Source organism: Podarcis cretensis, assembly GCF_951804945.1.
Source record: "Podarcis cretensis genome assembly, chromosome: 12".
Lineage (NCBI taxonomy): Eukaryota > Metazoa > Chordata > Lepidosauria > Squamata > Lacertidae > Podarcis > Podarcis cretensis.
This window is the reverse complement of record NC_137181.1, coordinates 36,942,253-36,962,950: the sequence shown is the minus strand read 5'-3', so window position 1 is coordinate 36,962,950 and position 20,698 is coordinate 36,942,253. Positions and strand designations below refer to the sequence as shown.

Genomic DNA, 20,698 nt, shown 5'->3' with positions numbered 1-20,698 from the left:
TCGACGTCGTCACCGCCACCGCCGCCCGCGCAATCGTTAGCCGCTTCACACACTTCCATTGCTGCTGCTGCCGCCGCGCCTGCTTGCCTGTCTGCCTGCTGAGGGGGGGGGGCTCGCCTCAGAAAAAAGACCGCAGCGATTTTTAATTTTTTTAAAAATACCCTTTCGCCTCCTTCCTTGCTTTTCTTTGCTTCCTCAACCGGCCGAAAATGCCTCGCGGAGACCGGGAGAGCGACTGGGTGAGTGAGGTAACGGACGGCGTGGCTCAGTAATGGCCGACCTTTTTACACTCATTGTGTCCTTATGGGGTTGGCGGGCGGGCGGGCGAGCCTCCTGGAAAGCCAAGGCGCTAGAGAGAGAGCGGGGGTGGGGTGTAAATGGCGGGTGCAGGGAAAAGGGGTTAGATTTGGTCCCGTGGGTTGTTTTTTGAAGGGGCTCAGGAGGCGCCTAATGGCGGGTGCCGTCAGCCGCTCGCTCACGGAAGATATTTTTGCCAGGACCTATTTAAGACAGCACTGAATTTGAATACTATTAATGACAGGGCTTTTATTTTCCCCAAGCGACAAAGGAAGCGCTTGGGGGGGGCGGGAAGAGAAAGCGCACTTTTTTATACCGTTTGCGCCGCTAGGTTAGTGCTAGTTAAGCTGATAGACGATAGAAAGCGGGGTGGATGGGCCCTTGGTTAATTATACTCTCCATTTTTTTTGGCGCGATTATTAGTCTTCGTGGATCTTCGGCAATTTCCGGACTACAGCAATGGGTGGGCTTTTGTTGCTCTCGGCTCTTTCCGGAAATTATCGAAGGCGCTTTTTCGAGGTTCGAGTACTCTTCGGCGCTCTTCGGCCAAAGCCGGACGTCGCCGGCTGCGTCCGGAAACAGTCGACGGCCTCGCTGGAGATGACGATGCGCATTTTGGGTGTCCCTTTCAAAAACATCTCTCGCCATATTAAACGGCTTTGCGTTACCTCAGGTTAACGAGGGTTTAAGCAAAAAGCAGTACAGTATGGAAGAGTGCTCGATTCGTTATTACTTTTTGCCCCGGTTACGTCGCGCCAATTTTGTGGTTTCGCGTATTAAAAAAAAACAACAAAACCCTGGGGCGGCAAGGATGTGTGAATTTTTAACTACGTAAGAATGAGGTCCGCCATTACCAGAAAGACGGGATCGCATTCTCCAACCGCTTTACGCAAAGCACGTAGCTCCGTTACGTTAGCGGGAGAAACCTAAAGCTCGGGTGTTAGTTTGCGTGGAAGGGATTGCGGTCTAGTGGTGCTGACTAGTGCGGGGATTAACTGCGGCACAATACGCCAGTAGCGTACATACTTGAGATGACGCAGAGTCCGTTAACTGGAAAACACTTGGTGGCGCAGTTGGCGGCGCTTGTTGCCTGCTACTGAAGACGTTAGTGGAAGGTTCTGGAAGGGACGGCAGCACTTGAGGAGGAGGCGGGGGGGGGGAGGCTGTGGCGGCTAAGTAGTTACGACAAGTTGGGGATCCCCCCACATAGGACTAGGGAGAATTATGGAGGTCAGTAGTTTTTTCCCTTTTCCAGTCTACCGGAAAAGGACACAGCCGTATGTATATAGTACGGAAAGGAGGGAGCGAAAGCGTACGAAGTGAAGGAGCGAGTAAAGACAAAAGGCGGGTTTCCTCGCCCTCCTCCCTAATCTGATGGGGAGGGGGGAGCGCGCGTGCGCAGCAGAGCGGAATGCTGTAGCCTTTCTTGGCCTTCTGGGAACGAGCCCCCACCCGGTGGTGCTCGGCGCCATTTTATCTCAGCCCGCTGTGCACCTCGGGTTCTCGGAGCCGTCACATGGCGGAGCCATCCTCGCTGGAGAGGCGGAGGAGCAGCCAACCCTATGGCATTCTTAAGTTCTTGCAGGGTGAGCAAGGCTTATAAACTCGCGTCTGCCTTCCTCATCAGGTGTTTCAGATCGTTAAGTTAAAGTCGATTAATCAAAAGAGTTTGCCTCAGCAGACATGTTGCCGCTTACTTCCTTGAACCTTTGGGTCTTGAAGGCTTAAACGCATCGAAGCGCGGTGCCTTATGGCACTTAACAAATAACGTTAGTATGCATTGGGAACTTTAAAAATAGTATTTCCGGGAGTGTAGTAGAATCTTAAAAGGTAGGTGTTAGTAGTGCACACTCCCTGCCAATATCCAGTGCCATTAGTTGCAGTTATTAGGTACAGGGCTACATTTCTTAATTAAAGTAATTCCAGACTGCTATTGGTTTGAGTCAGTAGTAATGTTAAATCCCCATGGCGACTTTTCTAGGTCTGACCCGCAAACTGCTTGAACTACCCTTGTTTCTCAACCCTGTTAGACTTGAGAGCAAGTCGATAAACATGTTTCTGGGGGATTAAATGTGGGGAATGCATAGTAGATGCAAATTAACTCCTTTATTTTCCGATCCACTATAGTTATGATTTATTTTAGTATGAATTAAACATGGTTGCTGTTCTAAACTGGCTTATGCTCAACAGTGCTCTCAGGAAGAAACATACATATAAAATATAACTCTTTTCCTCACATACAATCTGAAAATTTTCATTTCAAATTCTGTTTTCTGCTGAGGAATACTGTGTAGAGAAAACAGTACTGTACTCTGGAAAACTGATATACAGGCAATCTTCTCCTTGTATCTTAATTCTTGGCGATGGTGTTCTTATGCACATTTTTGTGCCCTAAATTTGGGTAGTGGTGGCAAAAAGAAAAAACAGTATATTTCTCAAGCTGTGGACATGGATTATTGATGGGCCTCAGCCGCCTTTCAAGAAGCTGGTCAGTGCCTTCTCATACATCCACTTTTTCTTAACAGCAGGTCCCCATGTGCACAGTAATAGGCATATGGGGAGAGTGGCATCAGGTAGAAGGGAGGAAAGAGTAAATAGGTATCAATGTGGCTGGCCAAGTGTGAGGGGAGGAGAAAAATGGGAAGGCAGGAGGAAAAATGGGCAGTTGTATTGGGATTGAGAGGAAAAGAAGCACCTCTGGGATGTTCCTGTGCATTCTTGGCTCCTCTAAGCATGCCCCCCCCAAGTTATGAGTTAGGAAGCCTCTCCAGAAGCTTTTAATAGAAGAACACTTCACTATCTCAGAATGACATACAGTGGTACCTCGGGATGTGAACGGGATCCGTTCTGGAGCCCTGTTCGCATCCTGAACACAACGTAAGATGTCCCAGTTGCGGTTCGCCGCATGTGTGTGATGTCATTTTGACTTTGCACATGCGCGAGTGGCGAAACCCAGAAGTAACACGCTCTGTTACTTCCAGGTTGCCACAGAGCACAACCCGAAAATACTTATCCTGAAGCATATTTATCCTGAGGTATGACTGTACTGGCTTTAGGAACTGGACAGCTTCCCTGTGTGCATGTACCCATGTAGGTGGAGGAAGTTTATTTTAAATTTGTATATGGCCCTTCATCTGACAATCATAGGCAGTTCACAGCATAACAATACAAAACCAGAGCACAATGTACATAATCAAACAAGAAGAAAAACAAAAAAATAACCTTTATACGAAACACATTTAAAAGGCCACGGAATGTTCAATCAGCAAATGCAAGGTTACAGAGAATCGTTTTTGCCTGGTGCCTAAAGATATGTAATGAAGGCACCAGGCAAGCCTAATTGGGGAGAGAATACCACAAATGGGGAACCATGGTCTATTCTTGTGTTGCTGCCCTTCAAAAGATGGTTGGAAGTTTTCAAAGAATGGTTGGGTGGTCCTCTTGTCAGAGATTGTTTAGCTGTAATTTCCTGCATTGCAGGAGATTGGACGAGATGACCCCTGGGATCCCTTCCAACTCTATAGTTGCATCATTCTATGACCTCATGGAGGAGGCACACAAAGAAGGGCCTGAGATGTTATTGTAGGGCTTAGGTTGGTTCTTAGGCAAGAGTCAGTCCTTGAGGCTGCGCCAGCAGCATATTGCTGAAAATGTACTACAAAGCTCTGGATGACCCCACTCAGCAGTTTCATGTGCTGTTATATAGGGGATAAAATTGAACCCCAAGGAACCCCACATTGAAGCTCCATGGGGCTGAAGAGCTCTCCCCAAGCATAACCTTTTGGAAATTACCATCCAAGTACGACCAGAACCACTGGGTGCGAGCTACCCCCATCCTGGACTTTCACTCAAGGATACCATGGTTGATGGTACTGAAAGCCACTGAAAGGTGAAGGCAGATTAACAGGGATGCATATCTCCTATCCTGACAGAGATCATACAGAGCAACAAAAGTAATATCTTTGCTGAAAGTGGATCTAAATGCTGATTGACATGAATCTAGAAAATCAGTTGCCTCCAAGAGTGCCAGGATCTGGTCTGCAACCATCAACTCAAGAACCTTGACCAAGAAGGGGATATTTGTAGCTGACCAGTAATTACTTAGATTTTCTGAATCCAGAGAGGGTATATTAAGGAGTGGTCTTACCACTGCTTCCTTCAAGCAGGTAGGACCACCCGCTTTCACAAGAAGGCATTAATCACCTCCCTGAATTGAGTAAAGATGGCCTGGAAATGAAAGAAGAGTAGGGTAATATTTATTAATTTGGGAATAGACAGCATGGTGATTAGAGAAGGAAGCTAGTGTTGGAGGAAGTAAAGGTTTATAGAGCAAGGAGAAGTAATGAAATAACAATACTATTCTTCTCTACAAACTGATGGATAGATGAATACTTTGAGAGGCATCTTTTTTGGGGCCAGGAGATACAAACTAATGTGGCTCTGTTTTAGAGATTCTAGATTAGCAAATTCTGCCTAAAATGAGAATGCTAGGGCATGTCACCTCCAGAGCCAGTGTTTTTGACTTGAGGAAAGCTGAACTATGGAACTCAATGCCACAAGAAAATTACTGTGTCAAAAAGTATGGCAATTATCAAGAGAGATCATATGTAAGTAAATAGTGATGTCAGTAATTGCCAGTTGATTATGGCAACCTCTTAGAATCATTGAATTGTAGAGTTGGAAGGAACCACAAGGGTCATCTAGTCCAACCCCCTGCAACTAAATCATACAGGACAGATAGCAATCAACATCTGCTTTAAAACATCTAGGGCAGTGTTTCCCAAACTTGGGTCTCCAGCTGTTTTTGGACTACAACTCCCATCATCCCTAACTAGCAAGACCAGTGTTCCAGTTACAGATAGGTAGCTGTGTTGGTCTGCCATAGTCAAAACAAAATAAAAAAATTCCTTCCAGTAGCACCTTAAAGACCAACTAAGTTAGTTCTTGGTATGAGCTTTCGTGTGCATGCACACGAAAGCTCATACCAAGAACTAACTTAGTTGGTCTTTAAGGTGCTACTGGAAGGAATTTTTTTATTTTGTTTTAGCAAGACCAGTGGTCAGGGATGATGGGAATTGTAGTCCAAAAGCAGCTGAAGACCCAACGTTGGGAAACACTGATCTAGGGAAGAAGGGTCCACCACCTCTTGTGTGAGTCCATTATCAACTACTCTTGCTCTCAGTTCTTCCTGATGTTTAGTCAGAATCTCCTTTTTTGTAACTTGAATCCATTGCTTTGGGTTCAGGTCCTAGCCTCCAGAGCTGGAAGAAACAAGCTTGGTCCATCTTGTGACTGTTTGTTCTTCACCATTTTGCCCTCTCAAGTGGGCCATAGGGATAGAAAGAGCCCCTGAACTAACAGCTTGTCGTATACTAAATATCCACATAATAATTGTTGGACTAGCATACATAGAAACACAATACCATGTGTAGAAGTTTGTAATGTGCAACTATGTTGCAGACTTTGAAAAAGAGTAGAGAAGAAACTGGCAGTGTTTCTTATTGCAGCTTGGAGAAACCAGGAGCATGTTTGGCTTAGGAAAAAAGTTCACAAACTGGAACACACACTTCCCAGTTTGCAGTGTTTGGGTTCCAAGTTGTTTGAGTACCAAGGCATTTGAGAACCAAGGTACCACTGTACATTGTTAAGAGTTCACCTGGTTGGTTTTGAGGAGGTTTTTATTTGCCACAAATGACACAGAGTGTGTGTTCCAGAGTAGAATTTCTGAGTCTTAGAGTACATACTGATCAGTGCTTGAAGCCATATTATCAGGATGTTAAATTGTGAGGTCTATAGGTTCACATATCTGGAAAATCTTGCACGATTCTCAGCTCAACATCCTCCCCCTGCTGTAAAGAATCAAAAAGATTAGCTACAACTATTTTCCAGTTTGTATTAAATCCTGGGTTTCTTTGGTAGGCATCAAGTTCAAAAAGGCTTTTATCAGTTGTTTCCTGGCAAACATAAAACCTAGATTATGTATTTTTTATATTTTTCCAACTGAAGTGCTTGACCCAAATAGAAAAGATAGTGTCTCAGTTATTGTTGGATATATAAAATCTAGTATGTGTTTAGGAAGAAATTGTATGCTATATTACTATTTTTTTCTCTCCTTTGAATTAGAGGGAAAAAGAGCAGTTCCGCAAACTATTCATTGGTGGCTTAAGCTTCGAAACCACAGAAGAAAGTTTGAGAAACTACTATGAGCAATGGGGAAAGTTAACGGATTGTGTGGTAAGTTGTGTGCATTAATCTTTGTTTGATTTTAGATAGCTTTGGGTATGGGGGAAATTAATCTGGAAAAAATAGGCAATATATTCTGGTTGCTAGTCTGGTCCTCTTTGAACCCAGATGCACTGGAAGACAGGATGCAGGATGAAACCATGTTTGGTTCATTAGCAGCCATAACAGTCTTCAGATTTGTCTAGAAGAGCAGACTTCTCTTTCCTTTGTGCTGAAGTGTGAGATACACTCTTCAATGGTTAATAGACATCGATCATCCATGAGAACAATTGCATCTTTTCTGAGATTAAGAAGTTTAGTTCTTCCTTGCAGCTAATGGTGCTTGTATACTATTTTTAGCTTTCAGTCTAGAATCTCTCTTAATAACACAAATAGAAAATGTTATTTTCGGGTAGTGACAGGTTAATGTTCTTTGAGTTACTGATCAAAGATTTTCAGCAATGTCAGCTGGCCATTAATTTTTTTTTAAATACTCTTTTAAAAAGTACATATTCTGGAAGAGGAAATGTTTCCTCATTATTATTTTTTACCATTTCAGATGGGTGTTGTGTGTATTGGTTGTTTTTCTGAGCCACAGCAGCCATCTTTGTCATCTTGACAAATACTTTATTTTTGCAGCACACCATGTTGTTGGTCAAGGGATGAGGAACCTGTGGCCTTCCAGATATTGTTAAACTACAATTTGCATTATCCCTGACAGTTGACCATGCTAGCTGGAGTTGAAGAGAGTTTAAGTCCAGTAACATGGAGAGCTACAGATTAGCAATCCCTGTTAGCAGCAGTACTATTCGCTGACAGCCTTTGATAGTTTCCAAATTCTTTCCCTCGGTTATTTGTTCAGACTTCAATTATTAAACTACATTCTTTAGGGTACAGTTGTATTTCTTCTTAGCAACTGCTTAGAAAAGTAATTGCTAAACAGAATTATTGCTGATAGCAAAATGTGTGTGGCAATAATTGTAATTTAGAACTTAATAGTTGAAATGTGCAACCTTCATCTTGTAGGTTATGAGAGACCCTGCAAGCAAACGCTCACGAGGGTTTGGTTTTGTAACATTCTCTTCCATGGCTGAAGTTGATGCAGCAATGGCTGCCAGACCTCATTCCATTGATGGAAGAGTAGTTGAGCCGAAAAGAGCTGTAGCCAGGGAGGTAAGTTTTGTTCTGTTTTAAATTTGAGATATTTTTATCTCTTATCTGTGTCTCTTAAAGCAGACAAGTTTATATTGTTCAGAAAATGTTTTTGCTGCTGCATGTAAAATACTGCAACTTGGAGGACGTACATGCTCAGTGGGCTAGACCCATTTAGCAATACTTCCTTAACCTGTGCTGAGGTATGGATTTCATGCAGTGACTTTTCTGTGGCAGGTCTCAAGCAGTTCATTGAATGTTGGCAGCAGGCAGCTGAGGAAAAAACTCAGTTGGTTACAGCATGGTGTTCATAATGCCAAGGTTTGCATGTTTGATCCCTGGATGGGGCAGCTGCATATTCCTGCGCTGCAGTGACCTGGACTAGATTAACCTCAGAGTTCCTTTCAATTCTGTGATCGTACAACAAAAGCCAGGGATCTAAAGTTAATATATTTGATGGTAGAAACTGAGTGTTGGCATGGCATATTGCCTCAAACTGTTACAAATGGGGAAACTCCTAGTTCAAGTCTTGCCTCTGCTGTGAACTCAAGCCACTCAAACCCCAATATATGGGGATAATAAAACAATTTTACAGGATTGTTCTCAGCATTGCAACATGCTAATGTACGTGATCTGATGCATTCTTAAAGTGTTTATATAGAATGATCTGAGCATTCTTATAGTGTTTATGAATGTTACACTTTGCCAAAATTATAGGTCATAGCGATAACAGAAAAATACAACTGCTGAAACGTTCCCGAAATAAAGCAATAAAAATAACCCAACTCAAACTGCTTAAGGTGTCGGTTTCCTACACTATTATTAAAATTTTCTGATGTTTATTTAATGCAGCAGAAATGGAAATTGACAGTTTTCACATTTTTAGTTATTCATTAACACCAGCAACTAGAAATTCAGGGTTTTGTTTTGTTTTTTGTTTGACCAAAAATTAACTAGGCAGTTTTGCTAAACTTATTTTTCAAGGAATCTGGAAAACCTGGAGCTCATGTAACTGTGAAAAAATTGTTTGTTGGTGGAATTAAAGAAGATACTGAGGAACATCACCTTAGAGACTACTTCTCGGAATATGGAAAAATTGACACAATTGAAATAATTACAGACAGACAATCTGGTAAAAAGAGGGGCTTTGGATTTGTAACTTTTGATGACCATGATCCAGTGGATAAAATTGTATGTAAGTAAATACTATTAACAATCTTTGTCACTGTTACATATTTTATGTACCCATGTTTGGGCCTGGTTCTATATATCACTATCAGCAAGCAAGTCATTTCAGGATGTAGTGTAACCACTGCAGACTGCCATTTCTTCTTATGTACATATATGTAAATTGCATACCAAGTTTATACTGTGCAAGAAAATGGTTGCCACTGTTTTAAGCTGGCCTTGGTAGCCAAGTAATCAGTGTTGCTTGCCAGATTGTGATATGGCAGAGGTATTTGGATCTCTTCTGCTGAGCAGTGGCATGCACATCATTTCCTGCAGGAAGGTGTCATGGGGACCATGCACACCTTTCTTGTTGAAGGTATTCACTGCCTGCTGAACAACAAACTAGAACTGGGCTCTCCTGCCTCTAGCAGGAAAAGGATGTATGTTGAGCAAGTAATCTCATCATTTCCCTTATATTCTGGGCCAAACAACCCCTAACTTTCCTTTGAAGCTCAGAGATTGGGAGTGGCAAGGATCTCCACACAACTGCTAGGACAATTACTGTCTACATCTGCAGCTGCAACTTCTCCAGAAGGCAGTGGCTATTTCAACCTTGGCAAGCACACTGAACAAAAATGTAGAAGCCTGGCTGAAATCTTTTTTTTTTCTGGGAGTAAGCATCAATGAAGAGTGGGATTTCTGAGTAGGCATACATAGAATTATTTCTGGGGCAGGTTTACATTTTGTACTAGTGTAGAAAGTCAGTGTATAAAATTGAATTTCACCAGTGTTGCAGTCTTCATTAATGTTTTCTCTAATTTTGAACTGAAACTGCTGTGAGGGATTAGATTGAAGGTTGTATAATTTGTTTATTTCCCCCCACCATCTTTTGTGCACACAGTGCAGAAATACCATACTATCAATGGTCATAATGCAGAAGTAAGAAAAGCTTTATCTAGACAAGAAATGCAAGAGGTTCAGAGCTCAAGGAGTGGACGAGGAGGTATGTTTGCAAATTGCATTGTATTTACATTAGATATTTTGGAAATAGTAGTGTAGGTAACTTAAGCTGATGAACACTTTTAGGTAACTTTGGCTTCGGAGACTCGCGTGGAGGTGGTGGAAACTTTGGACCTGGACCTGGAAGTAACTTCAGAGGTGGATCTGGTAAGTCAGTTCATCAGTGATCTTTGCAAAGCACTAAATAAGCCCATGTAGACTAATCTGTTAAAGTTTTTATGTTCCATAAAAATAAGAACACTGTTACGGTAGTCTTCCTTTTCCTTATGTGAATATGATATGACCAGCAACCATTAACGTTTTCATTTTTTGCACTAGGTAAACTAATAGGAAAAACTTTATTTTTAACAGATGGCTATGGAGGCGGTCGTGGATTTGGTGATGGATATAATGGATATGGCGGGGGACCAGGAGGTTAGTCTCTTTAATTTGCTTAGGAAGACATAGTATGTATGTGTGCTCTAGTGGAAATGGTATAAGCAATTAAATTTTCTTTATGGTCCAGTCGGGTCTAAAAATACTCAAAATCAATGTAATTGCTATCATATGCCCATAATCCATTGTCAGCCATATAAATATGCTGTAATTCAAATAGTTTTCTTTTGGAACCAAATCATTCTCCAAATCAGTGATGGAGGACCTTTGGCCTCCAGACCTAATAAGGCACACAAGGCTTCCACATACGGGTGTGTATTGCACCTTGGCAAGCATTGTTGATTATCAGCACTTGCAAAGCCATGTGCCTTTGTAAGCACCAGATGTGGCTTTATGGTTTGATTTCAAGACATGCACGTGATTTTATTATTGCAAAGTGCAATTACGTGAGTAAAATTGTATCAAGTTGCTTGCAGGATAGCAGCATATATTGATGTTTCTGTTGATTAGCTTTTTGTCAAGCAGCAGCCCCCACACTACGTGACACATTGCTTTATGGAGGAGAATCGTGTGGTATAAAAGTCTGTTTCCAAGAAAAATTCAAAGTCTGCTACATGCATATTCTTTATTTAAAAGGATATGGTTGTGGCCATAATACTCTATATGAAACAGAAGTTCAACTCTGATATAAGCTGCATGTTTTTCTGCATGTTTACTGAGACTTGTTTTACAATAGGTGGCAATTTTGGAGGCAGTCCTGGTTATGGCGGAGGAAGAGGAGGATATGGTGGTGGAGGACCTGGATATGGCAACCAGGGTGGGGGCTATGGAGGTGGCTATGACAACTACGGAGGAGGTAATGTTGGAAGGAATTAGAACACTGGGCCTTAGCTTTAGTCCTCTCTGTTGTGGTGGGAATTCAAAAGTATTTGTGGTGGCAGAGTATGTCTTTATTAAAACATTATTTCGGGTGCTGTGGGGGATAATAATTGCCTGAAAGGCAAGATAAAAATACATTGCTCTTGAAACTGGAACGCAAAAGGTGTTCTGAAGGGTTGGATAACTACAAGGTCTAAAAATGTGTTTATCACGGCTGATCTAAAGGCTGATAGTAGAGTATTAAAAAAAATTGCAGTCCATGTGATGGCCAATAGCATTATATATAAGTCAAAGGCATGTTTTTTGTGACATTTTATATTCAAAGCTAGCATTTTGATTATTCAGCATAAACCTTTTATTGATTCAGGCAATTATGGAGGAGGAAATTACAATGATTTTGGAAACTACAACCAACAGCCCTCAAACTATGGTCCAATGAAGAGTGGAAATTTTGGTGGAAGCAGGAACATGGGAGGACCATATGGTGGAGGTAATACAAAAGTGAAATAGAAAAGTATCTACCCCCCTTCCCACAAATCCTGGATTTGCCTTTAGGAGAGGAAGAGGGTCATTGCTATCTTTTCCTACTAGTGAGTGATGGTTGGGCTTACATAATGTTGAGATAGTGGGAGGGTTTGCACCCTGCAACCCACTCTTATTATAGTGCTTTATTTTTCCCAGTAGGCGTGAAAGCTGTTCATACATAGTAGAAAGTCAAGAGGTAACTTGCAATTGAAGTGGACTGCCCCTGGTGACCCAGCAATTAAGAATCAAACCTATTCCTACCTGCACAACCCTTTCTGGAGGCCTAGTTGTGGTCATTCCAAATTGTAGCAGAATTCTGAGGAATCTCTTTTGCCATTTGCCAACTACCAACTTCCCTCATCCCCTATAATTAGCCACACTGGCTTGGGCTACTGGGACTGGTATTGCAAAACAAGTGGGAGTGGATCAGGTTGTGAAAGCCTGGCATACATGTTGTACAGATTGATCTGTGTCTCCTTTTAAAAAGGGCAGCTACCACTTCCCCCTGTTGACACAGTTCTAAGACAGGAATGTACTTTAAAAGTTGCATTTGTTAGATTTAATTAGATCTGGTGATCTACTTTGATGTCAGTTTTGATTGCAAGATGCTGAGAGCACTAATCAACTGTTGTAGAATTGAGCATTTTGGGTGATTGCAGTTTAAAAGTAAGATTTTGATGAAGCTTGAGAATGGCTGTTCAATTGTGTTAATTTTATGCTTTCCATTTTAACAATACAGGAAACTATGGTCCTGGAGGAAGTGGAGGAAGTGGGGGATATGGAGGGCGGAGCCGTTACTGATCTTCTGTAAGCTTTTCATGGGTGAGTGTACATTTTTAAAATGCTAAACTTGCAGTGTTTCTGGACTTTAGCTGCAGGGGTAAAAGCTTTTTAGGATATTATCTTTCCTTTAAAAAAGAAATTGGGTAGATGGATAACTTCATAACCTATTTTTTTACTCTTTACTTCTGTTGAAACAGGCTTCACTGTATAAATAGGAGAGGATGAGCCCAGAGGTAAAAGAACAGCTTCAGGTTTTCGAATAACATTGTTAAGGAAACTTATCTCAGTCATGCATAAATATGCAGTGATATGGCAGAAGACACCAGAGCAGATGCAGAGAGCCATTTTGTGAATGGATTGGATTATTTAATAACATACCTTACTGTGGAGGAAGGATTGTAAAAAATGCCTTTGAGACAGTTTCTTAGCTTTTTAATTGTTGTTTCTTTCTAGTGGTCTTTGTAAGAGTGTAGAAGCATTCCTTTGATAATGTTAAATTTGTAAGTTTCAGGTGACATGTGAAACCTTTTTTAAAGAATTTTCTCAAAGTTTTGAAAAGCTATTAGCCAGGATCATGGTGTAATAAGACATAACGTTTTCCTTTTAAAAATTTAAGTGCGTGTGTAGAGTTAAGAAGCTGTTGTACATTTATGATTTAATAAAATAATTCTAAAGGAAATGTTGTGTAATCTTAGATTTATTTAAAATACGTTGTAAATTAAGGCAAGGAGTGGGTAGTAGAAGGTCCCACAAATACTACAAAGTCATTGTTGTACATGTAAATGTGGTCAGCTAATGTTTTCTGTAAATCACCAGGTTTAAAATACCTAGATAACTTAAGGGATATCTCTGCAAGGAGAAACACCTTTTTAGATCTTTTAGATGCTGCTTCTTCAATGGCAAGGAAAGGAAATATCCCCAGCGAGGTACTCTTCCAGGGACACAGGTCTAGTGCAAGAGAACTCTTGAGAACGGCACTAAGTTCAGCCAGTCTTAAAAAGCTGTGCTGTACTTCTGCAGAGCTTTAACTACAGTAGTTTTATAAGGATGCCAACGAGAGCTGAGGGTGTAGAGCAAAATAGTTCTAAGCTTCAGTTAAACTTCTTTAGGTAAGATCTTATTTACTTTTCCTTTCTTAATATTCCAAAAACAAGAAACTAATACTATATGACAGTGTACTGTTTCAGTATAGTGGTATATTATCTAGTTTAACATAGCAATGAACCAAGTTAACAATTGTGGTTGAAAAATTTAAGATTACTGTTTTGTTTGTTTCTTGGGATGTGGGTTTTTGTTTTTGCTATTATATTTTCATTTATTTTAACTTCAGCTGCTTAACCTATCTTTCCCCCTGCTGGAATCTAGCTTTATGCACCATGGACAAGCAATAGACCTGCTGAGCAAATGAACCAGCCAAGTGTCCATTAAAACTTTGCAAGGGTCCCATCCCTGCTATGGTTAGTTAAAATGGTATGTTGCAGCTCACTTACATGGTACAATTTCATGTTTTTATCCTTCAATTTTTTAAAAAATAAACACTTGAAAGGAAAATGGTGAACTCTTAGGTGTTCATGGCAGCTGAAATCTTATTGTTGTGAAAATTGTCTACTGTGTTGTCTGAAGATACTTATTGTAGAACTTAAAATGTAGGGATAATTTTACTCATTGGTTTATAGCACCCATTCTCGCATGATAGTTGTATACAAGAAAATAATACACAAGGTGGAATTTTTATGACTTGCTAAATGAATTGGCTAGGATGCTAATTTGTTTTTGTTGCATATTTGTTGAAGATGTGTTAAATGTCAGGTTCCTTTGCCAATGTTTGCTATGTATTGTTGCTGCAATTTAAAGAGTAGCATATTGTTTAATTCTGCTGTTGTAGTCATAGGCATACCAGCCACAGCTTTTTCAGTGCAAATATTTGTCTTTTAAAGTTTGTCTCTGGTACAATCTGTACACTAAAAGGTCTTGACTTGCCTCATCTGGATTATAGCCATTTGCTGAAGTTTTCCTGTAGGTGATACAAAGAAGCATACATGATAAACTTCTTCAGATACTTTCTTTTTCTTTGGCAGGAAGGTGCCAGCTGCAGGTAACTAATGAAGAAGTGGTCAACCACAGAAACTTCAAGAAATAAGATTTTTCTATGCTCATCACAAAATAGATGGTTTTGCTGGTTTTATAAAACCTTATTAGGTTAAATTAATATTAGTGCAGCCTATTGTAATGCTTTTTAAAATATATAAAACTATAGTAGCACCTGTTCTTAGAATTCAGCCTGAATAGGAAATCAAAATTAATGTTTAAAGACAGCAAATACTGTGTCATATTTTTTATAAGTGATAATAAACTTTTATACAAAAACATTTCTAGTCTGATAACATTTTAACATTTCATACAGTTAAAATATAAACCCTACTACTACATGACACTTCAGTTTAGAAGATAGGAACACACAGCATATTTCATGGTATCTCGTTGGCTAGATCCAATTTGGGTGTCCAAGTAAGAGGGAGGTATCAATATGCTGTGGGTACAATATCAGTATCTGCAGAAGTATTTGGTTAAGCGGGTCAACCCCTTTCTGCACCCCATCCCCCAGTGTGACCTAAACATGCTCATGGATCTACTGAACCTTGCACAGAAACACCTTCAAACAACTAGAATGTCATTTGAATGTCGTTTTAGATAGTTCTTAAGCACTGACACATTGTTGGAAAAAATCATTAAAAAGACATTGCCTCTGTGAATCTTGTTTTTAACACTATAACTTGCAGTAAAGCCCGTGGTTTTCTTTAAAGCTACATATGATCTCTGTCTGAATATTCCTGCATATCTGAGCCTAGGATTTATTCAAAAGGGCATGTCTTATTTTTGTGGTTAAGGGCAATACTCTGGCCCTCTTCAAAAACAAAATCAAAGTGTACTTAAGGTGTGTTAAATTTAAGAAACTGCATGAACATGGTATTGGAAGAGTTAACCTACTCTACTATTTGTTACACTCATTCTTTTGAAGCATACGTGCTTGTTGATTGTAAATAGGGAGCTGAATTTAACGCAGCACTTGTAGAGTGAAAAGTTTCTATTCCAGGACTCTACTACCAGGTGTACTGTGTAATGCATGGCTGGTTATACTGCAGAAGCTCATTGGCATGTTCCTCCAAAATAAAGTAATTGCAACAGTATCAGAAATCACTAATAATGACAACAGTAAGCAAACAGAAACACTTTATACTACTGTACAAAGGTAAAAATATAAAATATCAATTTAAATAAGTTATAAATTTAAAGTTTATAATTTAGACCATTCAAATGCCAACAGGGTCCATTCAAAATTCTATAAAGTGCAAGCTCTACTTGCATTTCAATTTATTCAATTAAGTGGTCATTTTACATTTCATGTGGCAATTTGCTGTTTTGCTTGTAAAATTGCAGGAAAGCAAATCCTATTGATTACTTTCCAGTAATCAATATACCCTATGCATTGATAGGGCTGCATTTGTTTTCCAGAACACTGCAAGTATAACATTTGGTACTAGACACAAATCAAGAGAGCAATCCTAAATATACTTTCCTGAGCATAAACCCTATTCAACACGGATTTCTGAGTAAAAATTAATAGGATGGTGTAGGCAGTAACGCAAGAACCTAAATAAATGTTAAGACTTTATGCAAAGATAGGCTTGGACTGACAAGACACCTTTATGATGCATACATTCAAATAACTACCTTATCAAACCAGATTAGCAGGTTAGTACAGAGTTTCAAAAACCTGTTTGACAAGGTGTCAATGGGGGGAAATGTGTTATTCACGGGACTTACCCATGATTTAGTATTTGCACGTAGCGGGTAGAAGGATTGTATACAAGGGTGGTGCATAGCCCCCCCTGTCATGGTCAGATCACTTTCTGGTGAAGTTTGGACTTTTGGCAGCAACCTTAACACTGCAAATGTGGGGAACCAATTTGGATGGTGCATCTGTGGAGACTAAGGGAACCAAATAGGTTCCTGACTGCTCTGGGGATTTGCCGGTGATCCTCTTGAGACCCTGTTCTCATTGTGGAATGGAGGTATTCATTCCCAGCGCCTGTACTGCTCCTTGGTTCACTGAGGAGCTGCAGGCAATGAAAAGCTGGGACACAACTGGAGCACAGATGAAGGAAAACACTTCAAAGCTGATCAAACACTTGTAAGGTCACAAAGTTTTGTCTACCAAGTGGCAGTGAAGACTGCAAAGAACTACTTCACAGCCAGCATTGTGTCCTTGAGTTGTTACTGCAGGTGATCTAGAGACTAGCTACCAGAAGTGGTGGGTGGCTCTCTGAACACTAAGCAGTTTGTCCAGCACTTCAAAGGTAACATCGCTGCTCCGTAGTGCCATAGATGTAGCAGTTTGTGTGTGTGCAATGCAGCACCTTCACATATTTTATGGGACTGATTTACATTTGTGTGCCTTGATGTGGGCAGCAATGGTTGAACTGAATCGGTCTTGGTCGCCCTGAGGGAAGATCTGTATCAAAAGTAGGTTTGTGGGAATGGATCCATCTTGGTCTGTCAGCAGCTATTGATACCAGTGGCTACTGAAATGGCTGCCAATGTTTCCAGACCAAGCTCACAGCTTTGACAATTTACAAGGCCCTTGACAACATAGTTGTAGGATCTCTTGAACACCATCAGATCCATTATAACCCGACCCAATCACTGAGTTCTTTGGGAGAGCCTTTGCTGGTGGTTCCTTATTTTTTGGATGCATGGCTTGTAACTACTAGAAGTTGGATTTCGTGAAGTGGGCACAAGTGTGCGGAAATCGCAACAGATTAGTCTGGCATCTTCCTTGAGAAACGTCAGGCACGTTGTTCAGACTTCCTTGTTCTAACAGGCATTTTTAGGAAGTGTTTGGTCTTATGGTAATTTTATTGCTTGTGGATTTTTTTATGTACACCGCTTTGGATTGTGAGTAATCAAGCGGTAGATAAGTTTAGGAATAAAAAATAAAAGATAGTAATGCCATTTTAAGCATTTAAACTGTTGCCTGGTTCTGGCTATGAAAGAATGAAATTTTAAGTTGCAAGAACTCCTCTGCCTCCCCCCATGATTAGCAAAGCTGAATAAATTATGCAATATGGTTTAACCAATAATTTATTCAGATGAAGAGAAATCTTCAGTTAAGAACTGATTCTGTTAGGCCTGTGTTCACAGACCTAGAGCTTGGACATTTTGTTTATAGTACTTTATTTTTGTATACAAGTTTTAAAAATATTTTGATAATGTGGGTAATCAAAGTAGATCCTTACCAAACTTTATTTTTCCCTGTGTAAACTAACTGTGAATGTCACAGTATTTAAGAATAATTAAGAAACATCTCTCTCCATTTCAATAGCTAAAGAGAAATGTTTTCTATCTTGCCATTTTTTTTGGTTGGATTATTTTGTTTCAGTTCCAGTTTGATGGCTTTTCCAGGTACAACCAAAACACTGCCGTTTTTACAACACTCTAGAGAGTATTGGCTTGGGTTAACAGGTCTTCCTTGGTCATCTCTTAATCTACTCAAAATGTCCCAATAAAGATCATTTAGTTTTTGTTTTATATTGCTAATTGATCTATTACACTGGGCTTTTTCCTTCTTGAGCTTTTCCTTTTGTGCTTGAAGGTGACACACCTGATCTTCCAGGTTCATAATTGCATCTAGTTTACGTTTGCGGCAGTTTTGAGCAGCAACTTTGTTTTTCCCTCTCCGCCTTATGTCACGTATGAGTGATAGCTGGTTATCTGTCAAGTAGTATTTTGATAACATGCTATTGAAGGAATCAACAGGCAGAGTCACAATATCATTTACAGAGAATGGAATTCTCTGGGCTTCTGCGTGGTATTCATCACGGCTTTGTTTTTTTCCTGTGTTATCTCCATTTCTACTTCTGGCTTTATTGGATTTCTCTGGCCACATGAAGTAATATTCTTCTGGCACACAGGGTGCCAGCTGTTGTGGGATTTGGCTGTACGTGTGATCATGCAACACATCTACAAACAATTCTGCAGGCAAATCATAATTGCTTTGATAATCTGTGTGGTAACATTTGCTGTATTCTACGCAGCAGCCTCCTACAGCTAAATCATCATAGGTGGCAGATTCAGCATCACTGTCACAGGTAAAAACAAGGGATGAATTGCTATGATTTAAATCCAAAGACAGTCCAGAATCAGAGTCCTGTTCTTCAAAGAAACAGGAAGCTTCAAATCCATGTCCATCCAGGCTCAAGAACAAATCCTGGTTTGTTAGATTCGTACAATTATCAGATGCAAAAACTCCAAGCATGTTGACACCATTCATTAGTGATGTGTGAGAATCGGTTAATGACAGAGTCTCCAATATCTCCAAATTCCTACTCCCTGCATTTACTGTAGTATTGTGGTCTGATTTCATCATTGTAGCATCATGAAGACTAACATCACGGCTAATAGCCTCAGTCAAATTATCTGTATTGTGGAAGTTTGACAGGTTCATACCTTTGTTGTTGGTATCAGGCATAGTATTTCCCAACCAGTGTTCCTAAAAGAGGGAGCAAAATGGAAATATGTTTTCTGTGTTACGTTGAAACCTTGCAACGTTCCCTATGGTTAAATAGTTTCTAGCCAGTTCAACAGCAGCCTTTGTATAATTTAAAATGTATTATTTTCCCCTCCCCCACAATACTTTAAACACAGAGAATGCTTTCTGCAAATACCAGCTGTTACAGAAAGAGTGTGATCACTAAAAATGGCAGCCTGAAAGAGTATTGAGGAAAATATCAAAAAGAACCCAGTAAGATGCAGTAGTTTGTCTGCTATCTACTGCAATACAAATTGGAAAACCACCACTACCCACCTCTGCTGAAACAGGAGCAGCTTGAATTGTTTTCCTAAAAATTGCAACATAGAGGCACGAGTTTCACAGCCCACACCTTGTCTTTGCCATTTTTAAAGGCAGAGCTTATGCAACAGACAATGGGGTGGAGGTAATGTAGGGAAAGATACTGAGGCATGCAAGAAGAGCTTGAAAAGGTTAAAAACAAACATCTTGAACGTTGGGCCCATCATCCTGGCTAGAGTGTGGTGCCGAGAATGCAAAGGTTGCAGGTTCAATCCTCATAAGGGATAGCTGCATATTCCTTCAATGCAGGGGGTTGGACTAGATGATCCCTCAGGATCCCTTCCACCTCTATGATTACCGGTATATTAAATGAAAGCATATTCAGCTGTTTGCCCTAGCTAGGTAGTTCCTCATATACTTGCATCCATTTAGAAATATCTACACACTTTCCCCTACTATCCAAACTTTGGTTTAGAATAGATACAGCTTCTGCTGGGTGCTTACGTTAATAAAATACAGACTTGGAGGGCAGCATGTTGATTATTGTGCTGTCCAAAGGCAGGAGAGTTAGCATTTTAACAATTCCACACATAAGATTAACAACACAGGTGATTATGATGAGCCTTGTAGGACACCACAAGACAACAGCAAGGCTGATGGTATTTTCTAAATCAGGGTCGAGGAACCTCAGGGCCTGAGGCAAATTGAGGCCCTCCAGGGCTTTTCCATTTGACCCTCATGACTCTCGCCAGGTCACACACCCTGTCTTACCCTGCTCTTGAGTGATCTTGCCTGACTGAAATGTAGTCAACAGCTCAAAGCTAAGTGTCACATTTGTTCCACCTACCACTGGCATGCACCCTTGGAAAGGTGTGCCACGTGAAACCCTTTAGTCAAATTGAGGAAAAATGAATGCACCCCTAAGTCAATTGCTACACTTCCATTCACTACAGGTTCATCTTACTACTTTCGCTTCCATGGTGTAAGCAGAGGCTTCTGTCATAACACCTAGAATGGAGTTGTAGAAATCGGGGAAATGGTTTTAAAACAATTCTTCAGATTCTACTTTGGCAAATCACACTTTTTGGAAGTAAATAGTAAAGGGAAAAATGGTGCAGTTGATTTGCAGAATTTCTGACAAGATCACGATCTGAAAGAGTTGCTTTAACTGGGTTATTGTAGAAGCATGCTTCCAACTGTTTGAGATAGTTTACAAGCTTACATGCAAATTGCAACACTTACTTCCAATGTATTTTCAGCCAGTGATGCTGGCAGTGGAAAATAACCTTCCAGCGGGAAAGGAGAACCAGTATTGCTTCTGTAAGCCTGTTGTAAACCCCACACCCCCCAAAAAACCCACAATTAATAGACATTTCTCCATTGTTAATGGAAAGTTGTAATTAGAATTGTAAGGGGGAACAGGAA

At 40.4% G+C, this 20,698-nt stretch overlaps 2 protein-coding genes across 6 annotated transcripts in view; one reads left to right on the top strand and one right to left on the bottom strand.

Moving 5' to 3' along the window:
• The first annotated feature begins 16 nt into the window (after positions 1-16).
• Positions 17-14,790, top strand: HNRNPA2B1 (heterogeneous nuclear ribonucleoprotein A2/B1). Of its 5 annotated transcripts, XR_013832255.1 has the most exons (12): positions 17-248; positions 6,421-6,531; positions 7,546-7,692; positions 8,656-8,866; positions 9,743-9,844; positions 9,928-10,008; positions 10,213-10,275; positions 10,973-11,092; positions 11,483-11,605; positions 12,380-12,462; positions 13,789-13,893; positions 14,502-14,790. XR_013832255.1 is itself a non-coding variant. In XM_079948079.1 (11 exons), the coding sequence occupies exons 1-10, from the start codon at positions 210-212 to the stop codon at positions 12,439-12,441; spliced, it is 1,059 nt and encodes a 352-aa protein (XP_079804205.1). In that variant the 5' UTR covers positions 17-209; the 3' UTR covers positions 12,442-12,462; positions 13,789-14,790. The 5 variants fall into 5 exon arrangements, 4 of the variants coding, with proteins under 4 accessions (XP_079804205.1, XP_079804206.1, XP_079804204.1 ...); XM_079948079.1 differs by having other exon boundaries at positions 13,789-14,790; XM_079948080.1 differs by lacking the exons at positions 13,789-13,893; positions 14,502-14,790 and adding an exon at positions 12,621-13,102 and having other exon boundaries at positions 17-239.
• Positions 14,744-20,698, bottom strand: part of NFE2L3 (NFE2 like bZIP transcription factor 3) — a gene marked incomplete at its 5' end in the record, with an annotated part of 19,966 nt that continues 14,011 nt past the window's right edge. Inside the window, 2 exons of the mRNA XM_079947701.1 lie at positions 14,744-18,973; positions 20,516-20,599. Of these exons, the coding sequence (XP_079803827.1) occupies positions 17,807-18,973; positions 20,516-20,599 (1,251 nt within the window). The 3' untranslated portion in view covers positions 14,744-17,806. The remainder of the gene's footprint in view (positions 18,974-20,515; positions 20,600-20,698) is intronic.